At 38.7% G+C, this 17271-nt stretch overlaps 1 protein-coding gene across 1 annotated transcript in view; it reads left to right on the top strand.

Annotated features, from left to right (window-relative positions):
* LOC140724592 (spermatogenesis-associated protein 16-like) overlaps positions 1-17271 on the top strand; it is a 93788-nt gene that overhangs the window by 7905 nt on the left and 68612 nt on the right. Inside the window, exons 3-4 of the mRNA XM_073039018.1 lie at positions 3240-3385; positions 5844-5933. Coding sequence (XP_072895119.1) covers positions 3240-3385; positions 5844-5933 — 236 coding nt within the window. The remainder of the gene's footprint in view (positions 1-3239; positions 3386-5843; positions 5934-17271) is intronic.

Raw genomic sequence — 17271 nt, 5'->3', positions numbered from 1 at the left:
TAAAAGGAAAATGTTTAACTAGGAAGAGAAACATGCCCCTTAAAAATCAACAAGGTTATCTAGGTGTGGAGCTTCAAAAGATGGGCAAGGGCCTTAATATCTACAGTATATTTACCCTGGAGAAAGACTTGGATGCTGTGGTACTCAGAGAAGTTAATAGTGATGTCTTGAAGAGAGTTCATATTACAGAAGAGTTGGTGCTGGAAACCTTAAAACACAAATCACATTAAATCAAGTGTATCCTTAGGACATTGTGTGATATCAGGGAAGAAATTGTGCAGCTTTTGCAAAGATATTTGTAACATTGACAACCATAGGTGAGGTGCTGGAAGACTGGAAGAGCTAATGTTATGCCTTTAAAGGAACAAGGAAAGTCATGAGAACAATACACAGGTGGATCTAATATCAGTGGTGGGTATGTTATAGGTTGGGGATTCTGAGCAGTAGGATTTAATTTCATTTCGAAAGACATAGATTGATTACAGACATTCAGTGTGGTTTTCTGTGTGGAAAATTGTGTCACAAATTTGGGTGAGATTTTGAAGATGTGATCAGGAATATAAATGAGGAAAGTAAGGTAGACATTGTTCACATGTATTTTAGCCTGGCCTCTGACGTAATATGGCATAGTAGGCTAGTCCAGGAAGTTAGATCGTGTGGGATCCAGGGCAAGCTGGATCATTTGGATACAAAACTGACTTGATAGTAAGAGACAGATGATTGCAGTGGATGGTTGTTTCTCAGAGCAAAGGCCTGTGCCCAGCAGTAAGTCTCAGGGATTGGTGCTAGAGCCACTTTTGCTTGTCTTTTATATTAATGACGTGGATGAAAATCTAGGTGGCCAGGTTATTAAGTTTGCAAATAACTCTAAAAATTGTTGATATAGTGCACAGTTAATAATGTTACTTGAGATTACAACAGATTCTTGATCAACTGGGCTGAGTTGGTGGTCTGAGGAATGACAAATGGAGTTTAATTCGAATAGTATGTCGTGTTGCATTTGGTAAGATAAACCAGGGGAGGAATTGCACAGTAAGTGGTACAGCACTGGGGAGTATTGCAGGACTCTTACACTTAAAGGTGCAGGTATAAAGTTCCTTGAAAGAGGTGACACAGGTAAATAGGCTAGTGAAGAAGGCACTTGGAACATCACGTTACAGCAGTATATGAAGCTATATTTGAGGTACTGTATACAGTTCTGGTCACATCTCTATAGGAAGGATGTCATTAAACAGGAGGGGGCAAAAAAGATTAACAAGGATGTTACTGGAATGGGAGGGCTCTCTTTAAAATGAGATGCTGAATAGGCTAGTATATTTATTCCCCTGGAATATAGGTGGCTGAGGGTGACCTAGGAGGTTTATAAGATCAAGAAGGGTATAGATAAACTGAATAGACAATCTTTTTCCCCAAGGAAGAGCAGTCTAAAAGTGGAGGACATAGGCTTAACGTGAGGGAAAGGTTATTAAAATGGATAACATCATCTTTTTCACACAGAGGATATGGTATGTGCTATCAGAAAAAATGGTAATAGCGGCACTATTACATTTTACTTATCATTTAAGAGGATTTTGGACATTTTCTTAGATAGGAAACGTAGAAGAATAAGGGTTGATGGCAGGCTAATGGGACTGCCTAAGTTAGGCTACCCTGTTATGGATATTGGGATGAAAGACATTTTTCCATAATCCTGAGATGCCTGATTCTTAGAAGCAAAACTTTTTTGCAGAATTACAAATGATCATATTGGTTGTCTTCAAAATTCAAATCCAAAAACATAGCTATAAGTATCATTTATATGTTATGTATGCAAGAAATGTTGACACAGTGCAAAGAACTGAGCACTGAGTTTGTAAAATGAGATTGCATATAGAACATGGAACATTACAGCACAGTACAAACCCTTCAGCTCATGTTATTGTGCTAACCTTTTAACCTATTCTAAAAGCAATCTAATCCTGCCTCCCACATAACCCTTAATGTTTTTTATCCAGCTGCCTATCTAAGAGTCTCTTAAATGTCCGAAATTTCCTTCCACCATCATCCCCAGCAGTGTGTTCTAACATAAGAGAACGTTAATTCCATTTTCGTCATCATGCACTGTTACAAGTATATTTTGGGCTCTTTCCAGGAAAGGGGTTGATCATGAGTTGGGTGCCAGGAATGAGAAGCAATGCTGATGAATCAGGATCGGTATTTTCAGTTGCAATACTCAACAGGTCAGGCAGCATCTATGGAAGGAAATTGACAATCCACATTTCGGGTCATGGCCGTTCACCTGAATTGAAAGACAAAGGGGAGATAGCCAGTATAAAAAGGTGGAGGGACATATTGGAGAAAGAGCTATAGCTCAAGAGCATTTGCAGTTGATAGCACTATTGCCTTTGAATCAGAAAGTTGCAGATTCAAATTATACTCTGTGGCTTTGAACTCAAAAATTGAAATTTACAGATGATTTTAATATCAAGTGAGTGTAATGATGTCATGGATATCTGAACGTAGATTGAAATATTGAACCCAAAAACCATCCCAAGTGGATACAAGAAATCCCATCTTATAATTTTGAAATAATGCAATGAGTTAGCTCACAAACAAGAGAAAATCTATAGATGCTGGAAATCCAAGCAACACACACAAAATGCTGAAGGAACTCAGCAGGCCAGGCAGCATCTATGGAAAAGAGCTGATGTTTTTGGCCGAGACCGTTCAGGAGGACTGGAGAAAAAAGATGAGTTCTCCCCCTTCTCCCCTCCCCCACCCTCTAATTCTGATTCCAGCATTTTGGATGAGTTAGCGACTGTGATCTCCCCATTATTTTCCTCTCATTCTTTCCAAGATCTTCATTGTTAATTGAAAATGATATCTTCGGCTGCTCAGATCTCAGCTTTCAGAATGTACTTTGGCTAAGGGGCTGATCATCTGCCCTAATCTAGTGTAATGCAATATTTTGGTAAATGTTCATTCTTGTGAAGAATCTTGGGTTTAAGAACAGTAAAGGTGCTAAGTAAAAGATTATTGATGTTACAGATTTTATCTCTTGGAGCAGGATACTTAAGGAATGTCTTGTCTGAGCACTGTATAGTCTGCGTCACTTCATAATTTTCCTTGATGATAATCTGCAGGCTATGATGCTCAATGGAAAACAAATTAAATGGTTTTGAGTAGATTCTGGTTTAGAATAATTACTATTTTCCTGTTGTTATTAGCATAATATCTAAATATTATTTTGCTTTATTTAGCTTTGTAGCAAAGGTGCTGTTCTGGGAAACCTGTTTTATGCATCTTATGAAAAGATTTCGAGCATTGCCAGTTTCATCGAAACCAAACTTGTAACTTGTTATCTGCGTATGAGGAGACCAGACCTAGCTCTGAATCATGCTCACAGGTAATCATTATCAATTGATATAATTATTGCCATCCTGTTTAATGCTGAAGAGCTGTGCTGTTTGACTAATATATTTGTAAAATTTCAAGCACTTTCCAAAATTTCTAAATATATGAAAGAATACTCCATGTAATTGTACCCAAAGAGTCAACCTTGAGCACAATTCCAAGCAATCTTATCTAAAACTAGAAAATGCTTGAATGTTCTGTAACACAGGGTTATTTAATCCACAGGATTCTTCATAAATCCAGAGATGCTGCCTAATATGCTAATATTCTGATATTTGCTGGAATCCTACATCTGCAGTTATTTTGCTTTTCTTCCCATATCCTCTGCTAATTATGCTGCAGATGGATCACATCAGAATTATACAGTATTTCAAATGTGGCATTGCAACTCCTGCTCACTGAGAGTATAATTCAGCCTTTCGGCTGCATAACTCACATTTTTAACCATCAAATAGATGGTTGTATTTTGCTGGAGATATGCCATTCAAATAACTGATTTAATAGCTAACAGAGAGGTAGTTTTCATATTTTCTGTTTGATTTTTATCAGACATAATAAAATAATGCTTTTTTGTCTTTTAAAAAAGCTGTTTCTCTGATATTCAAATATTATAAAAGCATTTGTGATTTTATTATGTTTATATTTAAACTATAAGATGATTGTAGTTGAGAAGTGGAATGATAAAATTTTAAGTCAATTCAGAACTGCTTTTATAGATTTAAAAGTAAAGTATTTGAATTTGTCTCCACTTGAATCATAACTATGTTTGTCCAATGAGAGCTTTTCTCAGTGTAAAGAATGTTTGATGCCATGGTAGGACAGGATTTAAGTTACTATCACATGGATTTAAAGTTCAAAGTAAAATTTATTATCACAGTTTGTACATGTCACCACATACAACCCAGAGATTCTTTTTCCGGGGGCATACTTAGCAATTTAAAGCATCATTCTGTGTAAACCATACTTTAAAAAAAAAGTTTTTAAAAAGCTAGAATCATGATTTTCAGTCTATTTAAATTATGAATGAAAAAATAAAACTCTTGTGAGTCTTTGTTCTCTCTATCTTTTCATTAAAATGTATAGCCAGATAACCTGCTCTTCTATATACTCTGTGTAAAATGGTTAGCTGTGGAAATTGCAGATGCTGGAAATTTGAAATGTAAAAAAAAAGAGAAATCCTCAATGGGTCAGGCAGCTTCTATGGGGAGACAAGTTTCTTCCTGATTTCAACAAATTCTCTAGTATTAACCAAACTTAGTTCAGGATTGTGATATTCTGGCTAATACTCCATAATATATCACCATTTTTGAGAAAAGAATTGCCCATTAGAGTGGGAAAGGGCTGTCAAGAGCAGTCTAAAGTGCTTAGCCATCCGACACTCTGTGGCTAATTCTACATAACTACCAATGTTCAACAATAATGGTATGTTACATACATTCAGTGGCCACTTTATTAGGTACCTCTTGTACCTAATAAAGTAGCCACTGAGTTTATATTTGTAGCTTTATGCTGCTCCAGGCCATCTATTTCAAGGTTTGACATTTTGTGCATTCAGAGATGCTCTTTTGCACACCACTGTTGTAACTCATGGTTATATGAATTACTGTCACCTTCCTGTCAGCTTGAATCGCTCTGGCTATTCTCCTCTGACCTCTCTCATTAACAAGGCAATTTCAACCACAGAACTGCAACTCACTGGACTTTTCATTATTTCTTGCACCATTCCTTCTTAACTCTGGAGACTATTGGCCATGAAAACCCCAGGAGATCAGCAAGAGTCTGTGAAACTCGCAGGAACAATCCATAGTCAAAATCACTTTAGGTCCTGTGTCTTCCCAATTATGACATTTGGTCTAAACAACAATTGAACCTCTTGACTTTGTCTCCATGCTTTTATGCATTGAGTTGCTGTCACATCATTGGCTGATGAGAAATTTGCATTAATTGCAGGTGTACAGGTGACCTAATAAAGTAGCCAGTGAGTTTATAAATATAACACTCCATTGTAGTGAACAGTGTTTGATGTTTCCTCTAAATTTACTATTAGTCAATAAAACTAATTGCGATTGTAAGCAAAACTAAAATGGAAAAGATCCAGATAGATTGCTTTTAGTACTATAATGTTGAAAATCTTTGACAAGACAGACAATTACATCATGCTCTTTAAACATATCACAACTAACCTTAAACATAATTTTTTGGGAAAGTAATGATGTTCAAATCAATACTAATATTCTATTTCAACAAAGAAGAGGGATAATATTACAATTGTCTCAATCAACTGTATGAACCTACCTTGAGCATGTGAACGTTAAGACGTATTCGTATATAGAGGCTTTGGGCACATTGATATTTAAATATTTCACTTTTGCAATAAAATTGACTGACTTAATAAAATTTATAAATAGTTTATTGGTCAAGCTAATTTACAGTGTTCTGACATTTCTAAGGAGCATTTTACTGAATCCAATTAACTTCCGTAATCACCTTCGTCAAGCTACAGTCTTCCGTTGTTTGGAACGATATACTGAAGCTGCAAGGTCAGTGAAATTCTGCAAATGTAATATAGAGATCGGTTTTGAAAGTTAACATTTCAAAAAGGTTCCTTATTATAAGCATTTATTTTAATGCTAGTTGGAAACAACACTAATAAAGTTTAACTTGTCAGTGTAGCTTTTAGTAATGGATTCTTTTAAGAGTATAACAGTTTTTAACTGGCTTACATCTAAAGTGAATGTAAGTTTAACATGCAAAACGTTAATAGGGTAGCACCTAAGAATTTAAGGGCTCATCTGTTTGGGTTTTTAAATGAACCATGCTAACAATCAAATTTTAATTGTACTGTATTTGAGTGTGTTAAAATATTACCAATCACGAATATTCTTTTCATTTTGAACTAGTTTGATCATTGCAACTCTTAACATAACTTGCACATATTTACTATGGTAAATTCAGATGCAGGGATTTGACTGAAGAAATACACCTCTGTAGTAAATCCAGTGTATTGACCTGTGCATTTGAATTCTCATTCTGGAGGAGTTCTTGTAAAAACTAGAACTGAAAAATAAAGATTGCTGTGCATCCTTAATCATTTTTGATATATTTGCCTTTTGTTCCCCCAAATCAAATGCTCTGAATTATAGTCAGACGGTACTACCACGTTATTCATCAATCTCATGGCTCTTTTAGACTCCTATCTGTCTGAATTTTGTTAGCCTTTCACTGTGATTCCACTTTTCTTTTTGCTCCAATCAGCCTCATACCAAGTTGTTGAACTATTTAATAATGGTATTTATTCTTGTTCCAATAAAGGTACTCAAATAAATGCCATTCATTACCAATGTAAAATATGCGGTCTTTTTCTTTGCCTCCCTTACTGCTAGAGTAAATTTCCACTAACTAAAACAGATATTTTATCATTGTTAATGGAAGTTAAAAAAAACTGGAACATCTGGGTATGGACATTTTGATTCAGTTGTGATTTCTGAGGCTATTTTCTTGTCTGAAGTTTTCTGGGTTGATGTGGGAGTGTGATGGGAGGGGTAGAAATAAGGCATCTGTTAGAATCAATCACTTATTGAACTACTTCCTTTTCCTGTACTGCTACATGCCTTCTTCTATATTTCTATTATAAGGAGAGAAAAGGATACAGTATCATGGATAGGTTTACCACCATCCACCATCTGCAGATACTCACTACCTCAGATCTACTGATACTTCTAACTCATCTGAATTGTCATGATTGTATTTCTCATGAAAAAATTGTAAACTGTAAGACAATTGGTAGCACAGTTTGCTTGTGTCAGATGAGTGTGTGTTCAAGGCATATGCTAAAGGCTTGACCACAAAAATCTAAATTGATCAAGAGCACACTGTGCTGTGATCCCACCTTTGGATCAAGATCCGTATTCAACCTGCCATCTGTCACTTTGGATTGTTGTAAAGGTCCATTTCCACTATTTCAAGTGAAAAGCATGGGTATTTTTCAAATGCCTTAGTTAATATTTATATCTCAATCAAGTCATAATGAAAATTATATCTTATAGCATGGGATTTTACTGTGTGAAATGTGGTTGATATACTGTATGTTCCATATTGCAACAGTGATAACACTTTAAAAGTACTTTGTTGGCTATAAAGTGTTTAGGGGTGATTCAAGTCTTTGAAAGCTGGGCTCCAAAACTGCAGCCACAGCTACATCTTAAAGGAAAGGCATGCATTTATAAAACACCTTCAATATTAACTAGGGCATTTGAAAAATACCCATACTTTTCACTTGAAATAGTGGAAATGGTCCTTTACAGCAACCCAATGCCTTTCCTTTAAGATGTGGTTGCTGCTGCCATTCTGGAGCGCACAATCTGAGTCAGCAAAAATAAAGTTCATCAGGCTCCAATATTTTATTTGGATTTATTGATGTTATATCACTTTAGCCAAATGATTGCACGTTGTCAAGAAGTCAGTTATACAGAATATTTACCAGTCTGTTTAAAAATCACAAGAGATTATGCAAGTGCTGGAAATCTAGAGCAATACACTCAAAAATACAGAACCAAATCAGAGGTACTGGAAAAGAAAAGACAAAACGTTAGAAGTACTCCACAACTCCACAAGTCTGGCAGTATCAGTGGTGAGAAAGAATTTACATTCTAGATCTTAAGTCTTAAGTTAATTTTTCAGATTGTAATAAGGGGGGGGGATGGAGAGAACAATGTTCACAGTTGGACTACAATCAGGAGAAATATGAGGTTGCATTGCATGTCGCAATGACATTTTTAATCACACATGGGCTGTCTGTGGAGAGTGAAAACAAAATGAAAACAAACTTTGCTGGGGCTGTAAATCGCAAAATAAAACTAAGCAGATTCCAGAATCCTGAAATAAAAACATAGGTTGCTGGAAATACTCACTCGTATTACAATGGGCATTTTAATGGATATATCTAGCCTTTATTGCCCATCACAACAGTATGGCATGTTAAGCCATTTAAGAGTCAATTATACTGAATTCAGTTTATAGGCCAGATTGCATAATGATGGTTTCTTTTCTCCTTGGAAAGATGAATGGATTTTTAAAATAATAAGGTAGTGTTATAATTGTTGTTACCACTGATTGGTTTATATTAAACTGAAGCTTTTTAACTGAATTCAAACTCCACTGCTACTAGAGTGGAGTTTAAACTCGGGATTTTTAGCCTCTAGATTACTAATATGTTAATTTGAAAGCTGTGCCATGCCATTCTCATCCTGTGGGCATTGGCCTGAAATTTACCTCTTCTTAAATCCACAGATGCTGCTTGCTATGCTAATATTCTGCTGTGTGCTGGAATCCTGCATCTGCAGTTATTTTGCTTTTCATTCCATATTCACTGCTAATTATGCTGCAGATAGATTACATCAGAATGAAAGTTCATTAAGTAACAGCAAAGCCTTGTTAATCTGTAGGCTTTAGATTTTAACTGGGCTTTGTTGGAATAGCATAGAGAAATAAAGAGGTCAGATTGAGAGTGAGATGAAGAATTAAAGCAACAAGCAATGGAAGAAGAGTCACTTTTGCAGACTGAATAATTGAAGTATTTTGCAACTAGTTATACAATCTACCACCGATTTCTTCAGGTATGGAGGAGATCATGTTATGAACACACAGTGCATAGGAACATAAACTGAAGCAGAATTAGGCCATTTGCTCCATAATTCAAGGAAGTTATGATGCATCTTTTACCTCAGATCCCCAAACCTGCACTAATGCCATGTCTTTTGTTTCCCCATTATATGCAAAACCCTGTTGATTTCTGCCATGAATATACTCAGTGACTGATTGTTCTTAACAAAAAAATTAAATGTTTTTCAGAGACTGTGGTGGGCTCTAACCTGGGGAAATTTCAATTCTCCAGCTGCCTCACCAAGTACCATAAAGAATATTGTATGCTACAATTCTAAACTTGAGAACAGAGGCCTAGTCTGCCTGATTGTTTCTCGTATAATAATTTTGCCATCTCAAAATCAGTCTGGTGAACCTTCCTTTATGACAAATGCAATATACCTTCTTTAATTTTCTTACTTTTCTATAGCTTTTACAATCTGTGCATGATACTACAATTGTGGAGTCATTATGGTTTCATGGATTGGAACAAGATGTCTCTACTTTTGTAGTCAAACATTTTAATGGTCAAGAGGAAACATGGTCTTTGCCTTCCTACATACAACTTTGCTGTACGTGGACGTTAACTTCCAATGATGTGTATACAAGGCCACCCAAGTCCTTCTGAATGGCAATATCTTCAAATAGTGAGAGATTGAAAAAAGGTTATGCCAGCTTCCTATGTATACTACCAAAAGTTCAAAGTAAAATTTATTATCAGATTGCACAAGGCAATCTCAGAGTATGAGATTCTTTTTCTGTGGGCATACTTAGCAAATCTATAGAACAGTAACTGAAAACAGGATCTGTAAACATCAAGAACTGTAAACTGCAAACAAAATGTGCAAGTGCAGATAATAAATAAACAGCAATAAATAATGAGCATGAAATAACAAGATAAAGGAGTCCTTAAGTGAATGTAGTTACCCCTTTTGTTCAAAAGCATGATGGTTGAGGGGTCGAAATTGTTCCCGAATCTGGTGGTGAGAGTCCTGAGGCATCTGTACCTTCTACCTGATGGCAGCAGCAAGAAAAGAGCATGGCTTGGGTGGTGAGGATTTTTGATTATGGATGCTGCTTTTCTACAACAGCATTTCATGGTTGGGAGGGTTTTTACCCACAATGGACTGGGCCAAATCCACTACCTTTTGTAGGATTTTCCACTCAAAGGCATTGGTGTTCCCATACCAGGCTGTAATGCAGCCAGTCAGCACACTTCCACCACACATCTATGGAAGTTTGCCAAGGTTTTTGATGACATGCCAAATCTCCGCAGACTCCTGAGGAAGCAGAGGCATTGTTGTGCTTCTTCCACAATTACATTTATATGATGGGTCCAGGACAGGTCCTCTGAGATAATAACGATCAGGAATTTAAAGTTACTGATCCTCCGATGATTGTTGGCTCGTGGAACTCTGGTTTCCCTCTCCTGAAGTCTACGATCAGTTCCTCAGTCTTATTGACCAAAGTGGATGACCTCACATTATTATTTGCATTTTCTTCAATCTGCTGTGTCTTAACATTCATCTCACCTGTCCGTATAGCCCAGAAGTCTCTCTGCATCTTCTCTCAGTTCACATTACCACCTAGCTTTATATTATAAGAAGATTTGGAAATATTACACTTGAACCGTTCATCAAAATTATTGATGTAGATTGTGAAGCAACTTGGAGCTCAGGAACAATCACTATAGCACCCCACTTGTCACTGTTAATCAACACCAGTAATAATGCTTTTACTCCTTGTCTATTCTCTTTTTGTTATCTAATTTGTAATCAATAACAATATATTACCCCTTAATGATCTTTACAACCATAGTTATTCTGTTGGCTAGGACAGTGTTCTGGGTCCAATTCAAATGAACTTTATCCCAATGGGACAATTCCTTTTATCTCCAGTACTGGTGCCAGTGGTCAATACATTGAAACCCATTTCTTAAAACCATTCTTTGAATCATGTTCCTGCTGTCTTTCTCATCCCATGCCAACTGGCATGAAGATCACAATGAAATCCAGAGGTTATTGCCTTTGCAGTTCTGTTGTTTGTTAAAAAAAAATTGAGCCCTAGTGCTAATACGCTTTCTGAAGAATCTTCTTTGCCCTTCATACGTCATTGCTTTCCAAGTGGAATACAAGTGAATCTTTCACACCACATTTCAACTTCCTCTCCACCCTGAAGATATGCCCTTTACTCTGACAAACAAGACATGGAACACAATCATAAGAGCTCAAACATATGACTACAGAAAACAAGATTTGCTCCACTTACCTTTTTCCCTTTTACTACTACATTCCATTCTACTACTCCCAACTTCAATGGTCCCTGCATCACAGTACTGTGGTCAATTTGCTGATCCTCACTGGAATCTCTACTTTCATTGCCAAAAATTGGGTACCAATTGGATGTTTCTTCAAGCCTTTCTAGATTCTTATGCTTGCCTCGCTTTGCCATCCTTGACTATCAGTTTTGTAATAGCTGATTTAAGGGATGTGACAATTTCTAACAAGAAAGTGTCTTTCATCTTCCCTGATGCATCAGAGTCTAAAATCCTGATCTGAAGTTCTTCAAAATGCAGGTGGGCTTGCAATGGATTATGAGGGCTTTATTCACTTCCCACATACGGCATCTGCAACACACCCTCTCTCTTGCCATTCCTGTTTAAATTTACTTCATTTGGTTTATTTTATCTTTAAATATAAAACTACACTGCTGCATTTACCCAACAGAAGTCCCTTACTGAAGTTCACAGAAATTGAACTGTTACTTCACACAAATAAGATATTTGGGTTCCTGGATCATGGAAAGAATCGGTGTTATCCCCTCTGACTGAAAAGGAATATGGTGTGAAAGGATGGATAGAATAGTTGTGATGGAAGAGTAGAACTGAAGTTTGCAGAGAGAGCAGTCCCGTGACACTGGGCCAACCATGTAGAATCAGAATCACAGTCACGTTTATTGCCACTGACCTATATTGTGAAATGTGTTGTTTGGTGCAGTAGTGTTATTAAAAAAGAGGGAAGGAATGGAAGAGGAAGAGTGTCTGGTGGTGGTATCACATTAAAGGTGATAAAAGTTGTGGTGGGTAGTCAATTGAATATAGAGTCTAGAAGACTATGAGGTGAGGTTACAAAAAGATCAGAAATGTGGGAGATTGCTGAATAAGAGCCATGTTAGCTGTGATGAGGGGGACATTTCCCTTCCCTTCCACCTTAGCACAGGAAGCATACTGAAAGAAAGTGCTCTGAAGATTGCTTGCAATGGATAATGGTCATTGAATAATCCACCAAGGTGGATATAAAAGGATGCAAATAGTCAGTAAAGACTACAAGAAAATGAGATGTGAATGGAAATTGCAAACTGTTTGAAAACAGTTAATTATACATATAGTTGGAAGAGAAGTGATGAAGTGGACCTACAAAAGAAATAGGCTATAGGCCATTAGGGCCTTGGAGTTTGTTCTGCCATTCATTAAAATCATAGTTGATCTTCTGCCTTAAACAACCTTCTTGCAGTAGGATAACATAGGAAATCTGCAGATGCTGGAAATTCAAGCAACACACACAAAATGCTGGTGGAACGCAGCAGGTCAGGCAGCATCTATAGGGAGAAGCGCTGTCGACGTTTCGGGCCGAGACCCTTTGTCAGGACTAACTGAAAGGAAAGATAGTAAGGGATTTGAAAGTAGGATGGGGTTGGGTGAAGCTGAGAGCCGGAAAGCTGATTGGCAAAAGGGATACAAAGCTAGAGAAGGGAAAGGATCATGGGACGGGAGGCCTGGGGATAAAGAAAGGAGGAAGGGAGCACTAGAGCGAGATGGAGAACAGGCAGAGTTATGGGCAGAAAGAGAGAAAAAAAAGTAGGGGAAAGCTAAATATATCAGGAATGGGATAAGAAGGGGAGGAGGGGCATTAACGGAGGTTAGAGAAGTCAATGTTCATGCCATCAGGTTGGAGGCTACCCAGCCGGTATATAAGGTGTTGTTCCTCCAACATGAGTGCGGCTTCATCTTGACTGTAGAGGAGGCCATGGATAGACATATCAGAATGGGAATGGGATGTGGAATTAAAATGTGTGGCCACTGGGAGATCCTGCTTTCTCTGGTGGACAGAGTGTAGGTGTTCAGTGAAACGGTCTCCCAGTCTGCGTCGGGTCTCACCAATATATAAAAAGCCACACCGGGAGCACCGGACACAGTATACCACACCAGCCGACTTACAGGTGAAGTGTCGCCTCACCTGGAAGGACTGTCTGGGGCCCTGAATGGTGGTGAGGGATGAAGTGTAAGGGCAGGTGTAGCACTTGTTCTGCTTGCAAGGATAAGTGCCAGGAGGGAGATTGGTGGGAAGGGATGGGGGGGGGGATGAATGGACAAGGTAGTCGCGTAGGGAGCGATCCCTGCGGAAAGCAGAAAGATGGGGGAGGGAAAGATGTGCTTGGTAGTGGGATCCCGTTGAAGGTGGTGGAAGTTACGGAGAATTATATATTGGACCCGGAGGCTGGTGGGGTGGTAGGTGAGGACAAGGGGAACCCTGTCCCGAGTGAAGTGGTGGGTGGATGGGGTGAGGGCAGATGTGCAGGAAATGGGAGAGATGCATTTGAGAGCAGAGTTAATTGTGGAAGAAGGTAAACCACTTTGTTTAAAAATGGAAGACATCCCCTTCGTCCTGGAATGAAAAGCCTCATCCTGAGAGCAGATGTGGTGGAGACGGAAGAATTGTGAGAAGGGAGTCCTGACAAAGTGTCTCGGCCTGAAATGTCGACAGCGCTTCTCCTTATAGATGCTGCCTGGCCTGCTGTGTTCCACCAGCATTTGGTGTGTGTTGCAGTAGGATGTTGCCTGGTTTAGAATGTAATAGTGATAAGGAAAAATTGGACAAATTTAGATTGTTTTTGCTGTAGCATTGGAGTTCCTGGGTGACCTAATAGAAGTATACAAGATTATGAGAGGCGTAGATAGTCTTAGTTTATTTCCCAGGGTGGAAATGTTTAATACTAGAGCGTTTAGCTTTAAAATAAGAATGTGAAAGTTTAAAAGAGATGTGTGAGGCAAAGGCCTATACCTGCACCGTCTTGTTCTATGTTCTTGTATTTATAGGCACTTCTAGATCCTTTTCCCTTTCACATTCTTCTGAACTTTCCTCTTCTTCCAGTCTCATACTTCACTCTGTTTTTTTTGCTACTCCTTCTGATGCTTCCCTTGCTAACCTCAAATCATCAATTCTTGCCAGAGTCCTGCTGAAGGGTCTCGGCCTGAAACGTCGACTGTACTCTTTTCCATAGATGCTGCCTGGCCTGCTGAGTTCCTCCAGCATTTTGTGTGTGTTGCTTGGATTTCCAGCATCTGTAGATTTTCTCTTGTTTATGAAAGGTCTTTTGCTTCCTTTTGCACCATCATTTCATTGAATTCCTCGGCTGGCATAATGCTGAGCTTTGCCTTCATGTCCAGATTTTTCAAATAATTTTCATTACATGGGTCTTAGTAGCAAGCCCAACATTTATTGCCCTGACTTGGGCCCCTATGGACCCATAGCATTGTCTTTAAATTTACTAACAAGGACAGCGCTACTCCTGTTTGATATTCTTTGCAGCAGAGAAATGCAGCTGCTTAATACCTTGCTGATAGCTTCCTACACTATAGGAAGGATATGATTACATCAGATGAAATGCAGAGAGATTCACCAGTCTGGAGTTCCCAAATTGACTATTTAGCATATGAGGGGAGAATAAGATGGGTTTATTTTCAAAGTTCAAATTTATTAAAAGTCTTATTTATTATACAGTCAGATTTATTATACACATCTAGATTAATCTTCTTGCAGCACCCCAAAACAACAAAACACAATAGAATCCACGAAGACACACACAACAAAGACTGACAAAAATCCAGTGTGCAAGAGGACAAATAGTGCAAATAGTAAAAAAAAATACATAAAACATGAGCTGCAGAATCCTAACATTCAGTCCACAACTTTTATTCATTGAGAAACAGCATGGAGTAGGCCCTTCCAGCCTGTCGAACTACACTGCCCAGAAACCGCTGATTTAACCCTAGCCGAGTTATGGGACAGCTTACAATGACCAATTAACCTATTGACCGGTACATCTTTGGACTGTGGGAGGAAACCAGAGTACCCAGAGGAAGTCCACACAGTTACAGGGAGGACATGCAAACTCCTTACAGTCAGTGGTGGGAAGAGTCAGTTCAGCACTGAGACAAATGAAGCCAGTCCAGGACCTGATGGCTGCAGGACCACAGCTGCTTCCGAGCCTGGTGGTGTGGGACCCAAGACTCCTGCAATTATTTTTCCCTCTATATTTATTATACATGTCATCGTAATGCTGCCGTAAAATCAACAAATCATGCGACATATGCCGGTGATATTAAACCTGATTCTGAATTCCTGCCCGATGGTAGTAGTGAGAAGAGAGGGAGACAGTCACACGCAGGCAGATGGCGCTGAACACCAGTTTGTTTTCTACTTTTGGGCCTCTGCTTTAATCTGTCTCACCACATTAATTGCATGGAGTAATGGAGCTGAGCATGCGTTTGCTTTCTGCTCCCGGGCTTCAATGCAGCATCTGCCACCCAGTGACGGACACACCCTGCATTCTCAAGAGTCTAGTTCACCAAATCCTTCAGGAGATCATAAAATTGCTAGTTTGTTTAAACTGTTCAAAAGAACATTTCTTATTGGGAAATTACAGTCCGTGGATTACTGTGGTCGTGATTCAGAAGTAGATCTAGTAAATTATTAGTTTTGTGAGCTGCTTGCAAAATATTGCTATATATCACCATCTGTTGCTAGTGCCATCTTGAATGCTTTGGAATGAAAAAGGCTGAAGGGGACCTGAGCGAAGTATACAAAATTATAAGGAGATATGTCATATATAGTTATAAACATTTTCCCAAAGTAGAAGTACCAGAAGGTTTAGAAGGGATCTGATAAAGAATATTTTTACTTAGACAGTGACTGGTACCTGGAACACGTGGCCTGAGTCAATGCTGGAGGCAGGTACTCTTACAATGTTTATTAAGTCCTTAGTGCTTGAATTCTCAAGGTACAGAAGGCAATAGACCATATGCTAGCATATGGATAGGTAGATATTTTAAGGATGGCATGGATATGGTGGATCAAAGGACTTGTTTTTGTGCTGTATGATTCTATTGCCCACTGGATCCTGAACCCATACTACACATCAGGTCTTTGTTTTCCAGACAATAATGAATATCAATTATATTAGAGATGTTTTCTCCACAGTCTCCAAGATTGTGTAGGCTCAGGACTGATGCAGGGTTTTCAGCTGAAATGTCAATTAATTATTTTCCTCTCACAGATACAGCTTGACACATTGAGTTCTTCCTGCAGATTTTTTGTTGCACCAGAATCCGGCATCTTCAGCCTCTTCTATCTTTACACCAGTGCTGCTTCTCCTCCACCTTTGTTGACTGGGGGCCCTGTTGTACCTTACCATTTCTTGCCCTTCTGCTTTCATTCCTCCTTCTCCTAGTTGTATTAAGGAGAACACAAGCATAAGCCCTGAATGGACCAGGAGTTTCAAAATTTGCTGAGGACTAGATCAGCGACATTCAGGACTGGTGATCCAAGAAACTACAAGAGGTCCAGATATGGCCATCTTACATGCAGTGACAATTCTGGACTAAACCTGAATCATAGAGGGATGCCCGATAACTGTCGCAGGGCTTGAATGCCATCAGCTCCAACAAAACAAAACCAAGCAACATAATGACAAAGTTTCACTCCTAGATGACCTCAAAGCTTTTTATGCTCACTTTGACTGCCAGAACATGGAGACGTACAAACAAGCTTGTTTGTACGCGTTGATTTGACCACAGCATCTGCAATGTACTTTGTGTTTAGAAAATGAAGACAACTTTACCAGCCCTCACAGCCGCTGTTGACCCTGAGATCTCGGTCTCTAAGACTGACATGAGAGCATCCTTCCGGAGGGCAAACCCACTTAAAGTATCTGGCCCAGGTGGTGTACCTGGCCAAATACTGAAGTCCTATGCTAATCAGCTGGATAGAGTGTTTATAGACATCTTCTATCCCTCAGTTTGACAGTCTGAGATACTCATCTGCTTGAAGCAGGCACCAATCATACTGGTGCCCAAGAAAAATGTGGTAATCTGCCTCAATGATGATCGTCCAGTAGCACTTAAATCCACTGTGATGAAGTGCTTCAAGAGGTTAGTGATGAAGCTTATCAACTCCTGCC

This window comes from Hemitrygon akajei, chromosome 3 (assembly GCF_048418815.1).
Source record: "Hemitrygon akajei chromosome 3, sHemAka1.3, whole genome shotgun sequence".
In the NCBI taxonomy this organism is placed as follows: Eukaryota; Metazoa; Chordata; class Chondrichthyes; order Myliobatiformes; family Dasyatidae; genus Hemitrygon; species Hemitrygon akajei.
Note: the sequence above shows the minus strand (reverse complement) of the source record. Positions and strands in the feature narration are given on the sequence as shown.